Source organism: Thermobia domestica, chromosome 8 (assembly GCF_964235325.1).
Source record: "Thermobia domestica chromosome 8, izTheDome1.hap1.1, whole genome shotgun sequence".
NCBI lineage: Eukaryota > Metazoa > Arthropoda > Insecta > Zygentoma > Lepismatidae > Thermobia > Thermobia domestica.
Genome location: NC_137461.1, coordinates 243,993,415 through 244,009,548, shown reverse-complemented (window position 1 = coordinate 244,009,548; position 16,134 = coordinate 243,993,415). Strand labels below are relative to the sequence as shown.

Genomic DNA, 16,134 nt, shown 5'->3' with positions numbered 1-16,134 from the left:
TTTACGTACCCAGACAGATGGAACCACGCCTCGTCACTCATGATGAGCATTAGTGGATCCAAGAAACCACTGGCAACATTGCTCAACAGCCATGAACAGAAATGCACTCTCTTCTGCAGGTCAGGCTCCTTTAGTTCTTGCCCAACACTTATCCGGTACGGTTTTAACTTCAGTCCCCTTAAAACACGTCTGCAACTTCTCTCACTCGCATGAACCTGTTGACTCAATCTCCTCGTCGACTTTCGAGGACTTCTTGCCATTATCTCCTCCACCTGCATCTTTAATTCAGGTGTGCAGACAGATGGTCGTCTGTTCCTGGGAGCATTTTGAACCGATCCTGTACGCCGCCATTTTTCAATCAATTCCTGAATGGTGCTTTTTGCTGGCCCAGAACGTCCTGGAAATTTCTCCCGAAACAAATTCTTTGTTTTCACAAAAGATCCAGTGAGAATGAACCCTTCAACAATGGCAACACGCTCGGGTATCGAATACGGTATTATCACACACTGATACTCACCCGGCTTAACACAACGAGGCCTTTTTCTCAACTGGTTTCGACAAGTTTCACTGGCTGCGGCTGCACATGACTGCTGCAGGTCACGTAAGTCGACCCGACCTCGACACGCCATCTCTTGGTAGGAAGGTAGATTATTTAAGTGTTGCCAAAAACACAATATAACAGAATATTACGACGGGCCGGTTTTACATGCCGCACCCTGTATAAGCGTATTCAGCAGAGAATCAAGTCCTTGCAAAGTAGATTAGAGTCGGTCAATTGGATTTGATTTCCTATGTAGACGCTGTAGCTTACAGTTTACATTTATAACAATGAAGGTTGTGTGTGGGTTTAGTATGTGTGTCAAATTTTCGAAGTTTTGTTCTCTCTCAAATTGAAAAGATATGTATATGACCTTAAGAAGATAAAACTGTATTTCCTTTCCGATACTTTAATTTGTTATTCTAGAGCAAACTTTGTTCTTCTAAAGTTTCCTTTGTAGATATTTGGAAGTATTTATCTCTAATAAATTGTGTAATCATTTTACTCAACATAATTGTAGTGTTACATTATACTGGACAGTTTCCCTACATTTGTTATACTAAAAATGATTTTTAGGAGTATTTGGTCGCATGAAACAATTCGTTCTACTCGCGTGTTCAATCTAAAGAGTTCTTGAATGATATTTGAAAATCAAGGGGAAATAGGTACTAATAAATTTCCCTCAAATCTAAATATCCCGTTTTGTATGAATTAGGCAGAACAGGAATTCCATATGTGTAAATTGCTGTTATGTTTTTTATGTTTTTGGTTGCCCTAGTAATTGCTTCACTTCAGCTACATACAACAAACATAAAAAATCTTTACCATCCCACGATCATGCTATTTAACCTAAATTGAGACAGATTATTATGGAAGAATGAAAACGTCGGAATGAAAGTTGAGAAAATCTACAGGCACAATATTATTTATCACAAGAGATCAAAGCAGCAGGAACCTTTCGTGGATAGCGAGGTGCTTTTGGTGAAAAGAGATCAAAGCAGTAGGAACCTTTCGTGGCTAGCAAGCTGCTTTTGGTGAAAAGAGATCAAAGCAGCAGGAACCTTTCGTGGATAGCGAGCTGCTTTTGGTGAAAAGAAGTCAAAGCAGCAGGAACCTTTCGTGGATAGCGAGCTGCTTTTGGTGAAAAGAGATCAAAGCAGCAGGAACCTTTCGTGGATAGCGAGCTCCTTTTGGTGAAAAGAGATCAAAGCAGCAGGAACCTTTCGTGGATAGCGTTGGTGAAAAGAGATCAAAGCAGCAGGAACCTTTCGTGGATAGCGTTGGTGAAAAGAGATCAAAGCAGCAGAAACCTTTCGTGGATAGCGAGCTCCTTTTGGTGAAAAGAGATCAAAGCAGCAGGAACCTTTCGTGGATAGCGAGCTCCTTTTGGTGAAAATATATCAAAGCAGCAGGAACCTTTCGTGGATAACGAGCTGCTTTTGGTGAAAAGAGATCAAAGCAGCAGGAACTTTTCGTGGATAGCGTTGGTGAAAAGAGATCAAAGCAGCAGGAACCTTTCGTGAATAGCGTTGGTGAAAAGAGATCAAAGCAGCAGGAACCTTTCGTGGATAGCGTTGGTGAAAAGAGATCAAAGCAGCAGAAACCTTTCGTGGATAGCGAGCTGCTTTTGGTGAAAAGAGATTAAAGCAGCAGGAACCTTTCGTGGATAGCGAGCTTCTTTTGGTGAAAAGAGATCAAAGCAGCAGGAACCTTTCGTGGATAGCGAGCTGCTTTTGGTGAAAAGAGATCAAAGCAGCAAAAACCTTTCGTAGATCGCGAGCTGCTTTTGGTGAACTGAGGATCCGGAAGGAGAATGTTGAAATTTGAACGCGTTGCATTTTTGGGATTTCACGTACACAGATGCACAGCATCAGTATCAAATCTAAAAGGTAAAACACAGGGGAGAGGGCAGCCAGAACCCGAACTATGATTGTTATGTCGTGAGTTTAGTATAAACTTTAAAAATTATATAAATAAAGCTAAATTATTTTTTCCATTCAAAAACTGGGGGATCTAGCCCCCCGGCTCCTTGCCATATCCGCCACTCCACACTATTTAAATATTTTTTTCTCGTACTTAACGGGATGCAAACTGCAATTCAAATAACTAACAAAGTAGGGCCCATTGCAACAGAGATAGCGCTCTGACACTAAGACCCGTGCTGCCCCCTTTTTTTCTTTTAGGACGGTAGAGACTAAGGGCGTACCGACGGAGGGTCCACTGGGTCTGGACTCCCCCAAAATTTCCTAACTCAACATACATTTCTTTTAACTCAACTCAACTCATAACTTTCTCAATGAAACGTAGTATGAACATTTGTAGGGAAATGGTTGATGTAGCATCAAAATTTGATTTACACTTCATCTATAGTTTTTCCTTATGAAAACAATCTAATTTTATCACTTTTTTTTTTTTCGAAAATATAAGTGGAAGTATTTTAAAGTTACTTATTGTCTTTTCGGGTGCAGAATAACACCCGTTGAATGCTACATAAACGTGGTGACTTATAGTATTGAATCTCTCCCAACAAAAATTTCTGCGGTGTGCGCCTGATCAAGACAAATTCGAGCGGATGATTTAGGGTCAAATCCACATTCGAAAGGGGAGCTAGTTTAAAATGGAATCTCTCTCAACTGCTGTATTGAGATGTTCCCCCATCGAGAATCTAATCATATATATCATGAACGGAAGCCATCTACTTTAGCCTCCAGAGCGGCAAGGAGGGTTTTTCACTAAACAGCTGATTCATCTTAACTCCTCAGTGAGAGTCTAGTTAGCAGCAGCCATTTTCCTGGTAGCCACCTTTCCGTACAGTTGCCACCGTGCAAATCGTCACTTCGTTATACACCCAAATATGTACAGGAAACAAATCAACAAAAGAAAAGCATAGCTAATGAGTGAAAAATTGTAAAGAAAATTTAAACCAAAAGCACACAAAACAAACGAAAGAAGTAAAAGCTTGTTGGAGGTTAGTTGAACAGAAGTTTTGAACCATTGAGCCCGTACAACGAATAACATAATTTTCTGCTGCTAACACTAAAAGAAGTATAACGATGGAACTATATCATTATCTTTATACTCAAAGCACGTGAGTCAAAATACTCATGAGTGTTATCTTTCTACTCATGAGCCGAAATTACCAAATGTCACTCGCATACGGTACCTCGTAAGTGTTTTGGATAATTTACCATCCACCATATAATATCACGCTTAAGCGTAATTCGGGAAGATAAAAATTTTCTTAAAAGTTCGGGATGTCCCACCTAATTCCATACAGGTGGCAATCTTTTTTTTTTTTTTTTTAATCTGGCCATACAAATTGTTGATTTTTGGTAGAATTTAATCTAAAGTGACACGCAAGTTAAATTTTTGGAAAAGAAAATCTACACCCAAAATTATTTAAATACATACTTTTATTCGCATCTTATTTCATGCCAAATTTCCTTACAAAGAAAAAAAAATACTGACTAATTAGAATCTGTTTTCATTGTTATGCCTTATTTGTACTTTTTTAAATTTGAAGCGACGAAAGGAGAGAAGAAAATATGGTGGTCGTTAAAAAAAAAAAAAACAATTATGAGATTTTAACAAATTTAAACGTTTCATAGTCCATACATATCGACAAAGTGATTTTGAGGCATCTGTCGGTCTGTTCATTCGTTCATCCTGATGTACACTCACCGTGAGGCCATTTAGTTCAATAGACTTCAACCAAATTTTAAACTTAATATTTTTGTGATACTCTAGCGAGGTTTTTCGAATTTTCTTCCTACTCCTAAAAATAAGACTAGTTTAACTTAAGGGTGAAAATCAAAAATTGCGATTTTCTCAAAAACGACTCTAACGATTTTTGTTTTTACGTATTTTATAAATCAATTATCCGAAAACAACCCTATTATGTGATACGAGTCATTTCTCTGGGAAAATCGAGAAAAGGTATTTTATTCTTGGAGGTGAGTTTTCTTTGAACGATTTTCTCAGAAACGACTCATATGATTTTGTTCTTTAATAAATAAATATCTCATTGATAATATGATAATATGCCTTAAAAATTTACGCGAGATAATTTGGACTTGAGTGTAGCGATTATCTCAAAATCGACTAAGGCGATTTTCTTCATATTTATCGTTTGTTTTTAAAAATCTTCGAGGGGTAGGTTATTCTTGGGAGTACTTTTTCTCAGAAGATGTTCTCAAAAATGACTCAAGCCATTTTATTCACACCTCATAAATAAATATTCAATTAATAATTCTATAATTTTGTTAAATTATTCCTTACGAAAAAATCAAAAGTAACTGTTGCATTTTCATGCGAAAGATATCCGTACCTTTTCCACTATGAACACCAAACTTTTTTTTAAAAAAAAAAAAGAAAGAAGGAAAGAAAGAAAGAAAAGAAAAAAAGAAAAAAGAAATCTATATGGCAGAACCATGAGAAAGACGTATTCAAAGGAACTGGGTCTCTAGACGTATTCCGCGAGTAGAGGAGCATCTATGGACAGCCTCTCCAATAATTCACAGTCGGCGGCGGTCCGCAGTTAATTCCCTGTTTCTTATCCAGTCGTTGAGCAGAGGTGATTTCAGGGGGAGATGAAAAGAATAATATTCTCATAATGAATGTTTCTTCCAGGCATTCGTCCGGAGATACGTTTTATTTACTGAACCACACAGTTGGCCAACTGCCCCCCTAAAGTTGAAATATATTAAATTTCGATAACGTGCAGGGCACATTCTTTAGCGGATAGTGTTTTGGTTGAGCGCCCTTATATTTTCATTTTTTTTTTTTTTTTCATTCTTCCGAAGATAAAATTTTCTGTATGGCAAACTAACTTTATGGCCATGTAGCCCGGAGGTTCAATGCTACGTTAAAAAAAATCCCTCCATTGACTTCGATCCTTAGTCAATTGGATCCAGTTTCCAGTTTCTATTTTGTATTCTTATTTCCGCGAGATCCATCTTAATATTGCCCTCCTATAAATGATTAGGTCTTCATAACATTTTCCGATTCTACACAAGTTAAAATTTCGAAAGCGTTCCTACTCTCTTCAATTCTGAATACATGATCTGCCCACCTGATTCTCCTAGACTTGTTGGCCCTATAAATGGTGTATATTATGCAATTCTTCGTTATGAAATCTCCGCACTCCTCTTGGGTCCGAATGTTTGTCTTAGGGTTTTTTTCTCAAATACTTTCAGTTTGTGCCCTTCTCTCAGAGTAAGCGACAATGTTTAGCAACCGTACAGCACATCAGGTATGATTATCGTTTTATTTAAGCTTTAAATTCTTCGACAGAATTAGGAACGATAAAAGATGTAGAATTGAATAATAACACGAATTTCCTGCTTTCAGTTGACATTTAATTTCTTCATCGATGTGGTTTAGGTCTGTTAATATTGACTCTAGATACAGGCACGTAGCCAGTCCAAAAATGTAGGGGGGCCGGCTGAAGTTAAGGGGGGGCCGGCTGAAGTTAAGGGGGGCCCGATCATACCATATGATAGTTCATCACCATATTATAGTTCATTTGCAAGCCTACCGTGAAAATTTTAGGGGGGGGATAGCAAAAAATTGGAGGCTCCCTAGATCCCCCCTTGATACTGGCCTGCCTAGATATTTAAAAGTATTCTTTTTGTCGAAAATATTATATTTCATATTTTAATGCATCCATAATTTGCAACATTACGATCCCGATGATCTTCCGTGTGTCTGGAAGAAAATTTGGTAATATATAAATATTTTACATATTCAACCACTCTCAAACTTCCCATGGGATTACACCTCTATTCCTGGAAACAATAGACTATTACTAAGGGAACGTCTCTCGCGTGACCGTATTTACTAATGGTCCCGAATTTATATAATCTGTCCTCTCCCCTTTCAAAAATTGTTCAAAGCTCCAATTGTGCTGCTTTTTCTCCAAAGCATAAGTAAATATAGCTTTGATTAGTTATCGACGCTCAACTAATAGGATAATCTACTCTGTGCCACTCAATTTGATGATTCTTAACCTATTGTTTTATTAATGCTGAGATTTCAGCAAGAAGCAAGTAGCACATAACAATGACTATACTCCAAATCTTCATAGACTGTTCTGGTTCCGGACCTGGGAGCTCTAGGCATAGACTAACATGAGGCATAGCCTGCGGCGAGACGAATGAAGACAAATCTTTGTTAATCTCTATCTAAGGAACGTTTACATGACTTACATCTTTGAATCAGAAATGATATATTTAAAAACACAGACTCTAATGACGTGATCGACACTTTCCTCTAATAGAAAATGAACAAGAAATCTTTTCAGCACTGACCTCCTATTGGTGAGTATTTAAGTCAGCCATAATATTATTAACTGAGAGGCAAGGAGGTGAAGCTACCCTTTGAGTTTTATATACAGAATATATATATATATATAGGGCCTATATATATATATATATATATATATATATATATATATATATATATATATATATACCTATTTGTTTGTAAATTATTCAACCATAAACTGTATAATTGTGGTTTTGGTTCACAACATAACAGAAATACAATTTTTTCATGGGATATTGCTCTTTAAATCTTTTTCTGAAAAATTTAAATTTTGGGCGTAGGTCACAAATGGTATTTCACACAATTTTAGTATCATTTGGTTCTTTATTTGTTGTATTAACAATGAAGAGTTATTGCATTATGTTGTTAAATATTCTTCCTGCATAGGAACAAAGTATTTTATTATAAATTAGCATAATGTTATTTGAGTTCATAAACCGTCTATATAAACCAGCAATATATATATATATATATATATCCAAAACTTCGAAATGATGCTAATTAAACAAAACATATATATTGCTTGATTTATTGATATTTTATGTTTCTTCCGTTTCCACTTAAATATTGATAAACAGCCTTAAATTTGTTATACGGTACTTGTTGAGATTGAGTTGGTAGCTTTTTTTTTTTTTTAATACCTCAGGACGAGACAAATATTAAGAATCCGGCCCTGGTCACTCATATCCTCATTCATAGTTTTACAAATATAGAAGTTCACAAAAAAAAAAAAAAAAAAAAGCCAAACTAAATCTTATACTCACCACAAGAATGTTGTAATGAGTAAATAGATAGATATGCAAATATAGATGAAGTATGCTATATATTACCGTACTCACCAAGAGTGAAATTACTGAAACCCGATCCGATGATTGGGAAAACCAAAATCCTTCCTGTTACATTGAAATTTCCTGTGATTGTGTAGTAATCGCAATCCAGCTTCAATTCGATTTTATAGTTCTTCAGATCGACACTGAAATTTAAAATAATAATAATAATAATAATAATAATAATAATAATAATAATAATAATAATAATAATAATAATAATAATAATAATAATAATAATAATAATAATAATAATAATAATATGTAAAAGAAAATAAACATATACATATATATCACTACCAGCAGCTGGAATACTCAGAGTTGCTCGGGCAAATTTCTAAATAATCTACGTTCTCTCAAAGATGCTATGTTTATAGTCATAATAATTACAGCCTCCCAAAGTACAATTGCACCGAGTAATATAACGTCGCTCATAAAACACTATTTTTTTCTCGGTACTAAGAGTGAATTAAATAAAGAAAATAGGATTTATTTATGTAATGGTTTTGTATTGATACACATATTTTTAACCTCCAACAAATATCTGCCCAGGAAAATCTCTAAATACCATACGGTCTCTTTCTTATAGTTACTCACAAGAGATATGCAAACCGTGACAGCTAGATATTTATGAAAATTGGTACCTTGGCTAATTGTAGATCGCTAATCATCATGGTGATAGTCACTCGGTGCGGAAATGCCTTGTTTACCAGCTATGTATAATACAGGGTACCCCAAAACTAGGTATACAGTGCCTTACTGAACAGCTCATTGCATTTTATATAAGTTCTTCTTGTTATTGCTTAGTTTCTTTATTATTAGTTCTTAAACCCTCTTACTTTTAGCTTAAACTCGGAACAATCGAAGCAAATAAACTCAAAAGCTAGAATATTAAACTTGATCAATGCAGGGGTGTATAACTATTTTTGGTCCCTTTTGGGAAACCCTGTATATACCAAGCAGTCTCCCCTTTCCTCCCACTTTCATCATTCCACCATTTCACTCATTTCTCATTATTACCGTCTCCTGTAGCCTAACCGGCATAACCGTGGGACGCTAAATTTAAAGATTTCATTTCATTTTTTTTTTCGCTTCTTTTTGAGTCCCGGTGGAATTACTGTCCAGCACAGTAAAGTTCTTTCATGACAGAAGGGGTAGAAAATATTGTCAGCAGAATATTGTAAAGTACTCAAAATTTAATAATAATTTCGTAAATTTATTTTGAGAAATCTATAAGGAGAAAGCTGTAAACTACTTAGAAGTTTAAGCAAACAAAAGATGTGACATAGACATCACGCCACACGTATATTAAATGTTCCTGCAAGAAAACATCGTAGAGACTTCAATAACAAATTCTAAAGTAAGCTCTACGCTGCAGCAAGAAAACACCAGGAAAATCGTAAATTCCGAAAGACGCGGGAAATCATGGAAGTCTTTCTACTTGAAACATGGATATAGAATTTGGAATTACAGGTGAAACATGGTACCGAAAAAAAAAAAAATATATGAGTACGCTATAACATTGAAGAAAGACGATAAAGGGAAGTAGTGAAGACTTCTGAGGGAAGTCGCATAGTGTTGTCAGAAAGACGAATTGTCTCGTCTCAATTCCTTTCTCGTTTTTGAGACAAGAAGTATTATTTTATATTCGAGACGATACGATTAATATGAAACTTTTGACTGATTTTCGAGACTAAAATCCAGATAAGGCATGAAATTTACGATCCCTGTGTGCAACCTAGTTTACTCAAAACTTAGATCTCAAATGCTGTTTTTGTATTTGTTACATGATTCATGATGAAAGACTATAAATTGATAAAGTATCAGTACAAATACAAGTGGGAGCATTTATTAACGTTTAAAGATAAGCAAGTTATTATACATAGGGTATAGTATACTTCAATACTTATATGGTTTAAATGTTGTTATACATCTTTCGTGAACTCCTCCGTGGCTATGTGGTTAGCGTACTGCCTTCTGGATGGGAGACCCAGGTTCGATTCCCAGCGGGAACTTATGTGGTTCGGATTCCAGGTTAATCAATAGGTCCATGTCTCAGATAGCCTCGCTGCTGAACGGGACGTTAAGCTCAAAATCAACTCAACTCAACATCCTTCCTTGACCTATCGTGATGTGGAAGAGTTATGTTCACTTTTGAATAAAACTCAGGGCATAGTTTTTGTAAATATATTTACGAAACGAGACAGAAAATCTTTTCGAGAACCGAAACGAGACGAGGTTTGCAGTAAATTTACGAGATGATACAAGCAAACCTTTTTCGCGTCTCCTTTCGTCTTGTGATTAACGTTACACATACACTGAGAAAAAAATTGTAGATGGCGTACTTAAAAAGATAGGTTACATGCGTAATTCCTGTAGTTTTTGAACTTAACGTACAGCAGACGTATAACTGAAAAAGCATGTTTTATAATACTTTCTGTATAAGTGTTCCATCTATACGTACTTTCCGTATGAAACAATGTAGGCGGTCAGGATCTCACATACAAGTGGACGTATATAACATATAGCTGACGATGGTAACATAAGTATAGGCATGTGATATACGTAAAACTGTTAGATGTCAGACATCCTGCAACGGCATGTTGTAACATCTAAGGGCAGTGCCTATGTAGCATACGGATAACGTATGCTTCGTACTGATTTCTAGAGTAAGCAAGAGGATACCGTATATTTGTACAATATACCGCTGTCCGGAGGACGGATTTTTCTCTGTGTAGGTAACAACATACGCTATCGCTATTGGAAGATTTGTTGTATAGAGAACAAGAACTAGTATATCAGATAATCTTTTATTCGTTAGCTTATGAAGGGTAAATTTAGAATTCTATCAATATTAGTTCCCTTAAGTGCTGAAACTGGAGTGATGGTAGTTCTTATTTGTATACAAAAGGGGTGGGTAGGAGATACGTTAATCAAATTTAATGTTCGATTTCAGTACCAACACTATATAAAAACAGAGTCTACTATTTATTTAAAATAGAAACCAAATTTCTCATGATAGACAAATGCCTCAAGTGAGAGTCGAACCGTAGATTACGAATGAAGAAAAAAAGGCATATTACAAATTTGATCATGAAGAAGTATTTCCGAAATTGCTCAAAAAGTAAATGTTTTGCTTTTATCATGAGTAATCTTTAGGTCAAAGAAGTAAAAAAAAAAAAATACCAACGAAGAACTAACGCTCAGTGGTTTTAAAAAATTGAAGACTACACGAATTTGTTATAATAGAATATGTAAGACCGGTGCTAGGAAATACGAAAATATTGAATCTGTTCATACTCCTAAAATCATCATCTGTGCACGATGTTGGGCAGAACTAAATAACCAAATACATGTTCTATCTTTACATACAATGAACCTGAAATCCTCTTTACGCTTGACGAGTTTAATGAAGAAGAGAGTTGAAGTTATTTAGATTGGACATTAAATCAAATCGAGTTTTGTTAAAAGATCATCAGTACACAGAATAAAATCTTTGGAAAATTACAATCAAACGAGAAAGAAACTGCTCTTTAAAAACCATACTACTTTGGTTGCTAAGTCATACAAAATGGCCATCTATACAGCCGTTCTTGTAACATTCTTCAATAACCCTTCGAAAGTAGTTTTCATTAAAAAAAAAAAAAAAAGAAAAGAAAAAAAAAAGGGAACATATCATAAAATTGAACTGACACCCTTTTTACTGTCAATATTAGTTTCGTACTGTGTCTCTTGTCGCAATATTGTTATTAATGTATATTCCTTTTAGTTTATTTTCAGGTGGCGGTAGAGGAAGCAGTCCAAAATAGTGCAATGAAAATTTTAATGAATGCCAAATGAAAATAAATAAATTTTATCTTATGTATATATGTATTATTCTTTTACAGGGTTATCCGTTTCTTGTAATAATAATACTCAAATAAAAAAAGAAAAAGATGCATAAAAGGGCATGGTTTAAAGTATTAGATGTCATGCTAGAAACAATATGCCTCACCCATGGGGCCCTTGCCCCCTCTAGAGGAAATTGTACTTCGGAATATCGAAAACCCAACAGAGATTTTAGAATTGTTACAGCAAAATTTGTAACTATATTTGAAATGTCGCTTATACTTGCCCATCCTTGGAAACCACATCATGGGCGCCCTTGGCCTCACCTCGACCTGCTGAGGAATAATAGCCGAACAAAAGAGAGAGATAAATGAAAATAAAAGTAAAAGGGGGAAAATAAAGGCAGAGGCAAAGTTGCGATTGTCCTATAATAAGACCAAAAGTAATTGGTAACGGCTGGGACGAAAACGCAAAAAGCTGGCCAAAAGTTCAAAAAACGAAAGTTAGTAATATAGGAATTTTTAAATGTATTTGGCCAGAGTGATGTTAGCAGGGCACACATCCATAAATAGAATAGGGTTTTTACTTTATTCCGAATACCTGAGCCACTCTTAAGTAGACCCATCAGCACGTCAAATACGTAGAGAACAATAGAAGAATTGTGACGCGTCCGTTGAAACGGTTGTAACTTTCAAACGCGTTCATAGTTTTTAAATCCGTAAAGTTTTCCTATATCGTACTGGTACGTAGAATAAGTGTATGAAGTGAAAAATTAATAATAATGATGTAATAATTTATAATTTGAATCGCAAGTCAGGCAAAATTTTCACATTGTTTATATATTTTATTAACTTAAAACGTTGAAAACATTATGTGCACCCTCGTGCACCACGTTCATATTTTGTAGAATGGTAGTCTGAATATTAGGCCTAATTAATGCTGTCGACAAAAACGTAGCTGCCAAAACGTGCCAATTACGAAGCGTGTTGATGTTAATTATTGTTCATTTAATGTTACAATAACAAGCCGTTGCAGTTATCATAACCGAATCAAATACCAATAATTTGTGTCATTTAAGTAATAATGCATTTCTAATAAATAAGAACGTAAGCAACAAGTAATTGTTCATCAAAATATGTGAAAAAAGTAAATGTTGTTAAAGATACACTGTGAAAATTACGAAGTATGTTCACATTCTTTTTATTCCGCCATTTTGGATCCGCCATCTTGTTTTTCTCAACTTTAGTTGCAGAATCGTAATCAGCAACCTCAATAACCCCTTTATCGCCACTTGTGAGAACATTTCTACGACTTTTTCGACTTTTGCAAATTTTATTCCGCCATTTTGGATCCGCCACTTTGTTTTTTACAACTTTAGTTGCAGAATCGTAATCAGCAACCTCAATAACCTCTTAATACTACTTTCATTCAATTTGAATATAGTTATTATATTTTGGCCAGCTTTTTGCGTTTTCGCCCCACTGTGGCCCGGCAGGGGAATGTGCAGGCCTTAAATGTTAAAAAAAAAAAAAAAAAAAGTGATACCCTTTTAACAAAACCTGATTCAGTTATAAATTGATGTTGCTTTGACGTTGCATGACATCAACTTAGGTGTTGCAAATGACGTGAAATTACAAGATGGAGAATGAATAGTACTTAAGCACAGTCACTCTCTTGTTTCATTGAAATCTTCTTTAAAACCAAAACGTGTTTGTTGAATTGGAATCTAGCGTTCTTTTCAGCAAAGCTGCTATATGAAATAAATGGCAATGAAAGCTCTAGTTTAATGTTCCACGATTATGTGGCGAGACGGTAATGCTAATAATGAATGAAATTATGAAATGAAGAGAGTGGGGGGAAAGAGGCAGAAAGTCGAGGAAAACCCATGCACAATGTGTTTGTAGATTACCAAATCTACTTGGCAAAAACTTATTAAACCAAAAAACTTCACTCATCAAAGGTGAGCACACTACCACTGAGCCACCTCTGCCCGCGAAAGCTCTATGAGACATGGACATACAACTTAACCTGAGATCCCACCGAGCCATATTGAGCTTCCACCGGGAATCAAGCATGGATCTTCCACGAAGCAGGTTATATTTTTAATAATACAATACCTATCTTCTTATATGCTAACTCATGTAAGAGAACACTCACTACTGGTGCGAAAAATCTCTCGTTCGATCCAACATCATTAGATTTTGTGGGGGATTATATGACAAGTGTGCCCCTGCTGGTGCTGCTGCTGATGTGAATTTTCCCGGAACCCCCTCGAAAGAGGAAGGACAAGTTCCTGTGGCCGGGATCCTTCAATAGTTGGATGTGAACCGGGTTTCCAGATTGACAGGCTTCGTTGTGCACTTCTTGTTAGCTATTCTAATGTAAGTGGCCTGGATCTTCACTCGCCAAGACTAAACGACTGAATGACAAATTGTCAACACGACTGAGATCATTCACTTCTTTCTCCAAAGCAAAGACAAGGTTTTGTCTGTAAGAGGTTGGCGGAGGTGGGCCGAAGTATGTTTCGCATATTTTCCGAGGGCACACTTGAAATAGATAGTCTTTAGTAGAACTATCTGGGTTTTCCAGTTTTTTATTCTACCAATATTTTTCCAACAATCCACTAGCCGTATCGTTTAGTTTACAAACTAGAAGCATCATCTACTAAATTACAGACCTAGTTTAATTTCATTCGCAATACTTACTCAGCAGAATGTATTCTTACAGTCTTGTACCCATAGTGCCTTGAGTCTGTTAATACTAAAGATATTCCACCAGGTTGTTCCATTGAGAGACGTGGTATGGAGATTCCTTCCAGCGGTGGTAGGTTGTATTCTTTCAATCCTGCAATATTAGAATATTCACACTGGGTTAGTTAACCATATGTACACATAATAAATACTTTAGTGCTTAAAGAAAATTGTGAGAAATACCCTAACAGCACAAGCACATAACAGGAATATGTCTATCATGTTCCCTCAGGTACATGGGAATGTGTCCAGTATGTGTTTTATGTGCCTATGAGAGAGAAATCACATATATGGCAAATGATAGTCACAGTCTATGTCCGCCCCTAGGCACATGCCTGACATGTACCTGCGGAACGTGCCTAGTATGTTCTAGGTATGTTCCCCATGCCGTATGCGTCAACGAACCACAAAATTACTAACCCAAAATATGTTAAATCGCCTATATGCATAATGTGTTTACATTAACGTGAGTCTAAGAAACACTTTAAACAAGTGAAAAGAAATTACTGCAGGCTAGGGTTGACAGATATATGTCCCAAGTGACGACATAAAAACAAATGACTGTTACAGTGCGAAACTGAGACAGGTATATAAATGCTATATTTGTGATACATAGTTGCACATACCAATTAGATATAGCAAGTACCTAAATCTGTAGTAGCTGAAGTACATACTTAGCACATGAATATGATATGTACTAAGTGTCAGGTACCTAAAAAGTAGCTGAGGCATCTAAATGGCACATGCCTAGCACATATTGTGCTGTTAGGGTAGCGGGATTTAATGGGAAAATTCATGGAATAGAGTATTATAAGTGCATCCAAACAGTGTCAAAATCAAATATTAGGATGTTCCGTAATACATATATTAGAATGGACCATATATTAAGATGGTTCTTATTTTTTGACTTTCGTTGAGTCCCATCCTTTATAATGATTCCATATCAGACCAAACTAACCAATAAGAAAAATCAGAAACCAATAAATAATATTAAATTGTGCTTCAAGCGCTTTCAAGTTTTAAATGCATTTACAGTATGTAATATGTAACAAAGGTGCCTTGTAAGTTTGAAAAGGCAATTGTAAATTAATAAACAAATATTATCAAGGTCATAACTACAGAATAATTAATGATAAGTTGGGAATAACATCAAATGTTTGTTTGCGATGAAAAGCTACCCCGAAACTATTTGTCATATAATCCTCTTCCTATAAAATTTGAGCTTGAATCCACAACGATGCTATACATTAATAGATACAGTTTACCTCCATACTCACATCCAAGATATGATGTTATTCCTTCTAGCCGTTCCAAACATACAAATTGTCTTTGCCTCATATTATATACATACTGTAAAAGCATTAAACACTTGAGATAGCTTGGGGCACAACTTAATATTGTTGAATTGAGCAATTTTTTTCTGAAGGATTACTTTGGTCTGATACGGAATCATTTCATGAATGAGATTTTTAAAAAAAAATCTCGGAAATCAAACAATAAGGACACCCTAATACATATACAGGGTGAGCACGAAACCGCTTCCGTGAAAACAAGTATATCATCACATATTGGGAAAAGTAACTTCGTGCCCCCCTATATATTGTTAGCCTGGTCTACTCTTATACGAAGTGAATATGGGGATAGTAGCAAGAAGGAGGAGACCAAACTAATCAAAGAGAAATATCTGGAATTTCTCTCTCAACATGCCCCTAAAAGTTAGGCAAAATGTGTAACATGAAATTCAAGAACGATTTAGTTGTGATCAATGGAAGTGTTTTTTAACTCAGAGAAAGACATATTGTTCAATTTATAGCAGTTTATTAGTCGATGGATTTAGTGTTTTTAGATTGACTTGATTAAATATCTG

At 35.6% G+C, this 16,134-nt stretch overlaps 1 protein-coding gene across 1 annotated transcript in view; it reads right to left on the bottom strand.

Moving 5' to 3' along the window:
- The window catches only part of LOC145691983 (protein takeout-like), a 63,494-nt gene that overhangs the window by 19,700 nt on the left and 27,660 nt on the right, over nt 1-16,134 (bottom strand). The window contains exons 3-4 of the mRNA XM_081767280.1: nt 14,223-14,361; nt 7,702-7,835 (exon numbers count right to left, since the gene is read on the bottom strand). Coding sequence (XP_081623406.1) covers nt 7,702-7,835; nt 14,223-14,361 — 273 coding nt within the window. The remainder of the gene's footprint in view (nt 1-7,701; nt 7,836-14,222; nt 14,362-16,134) is intronic.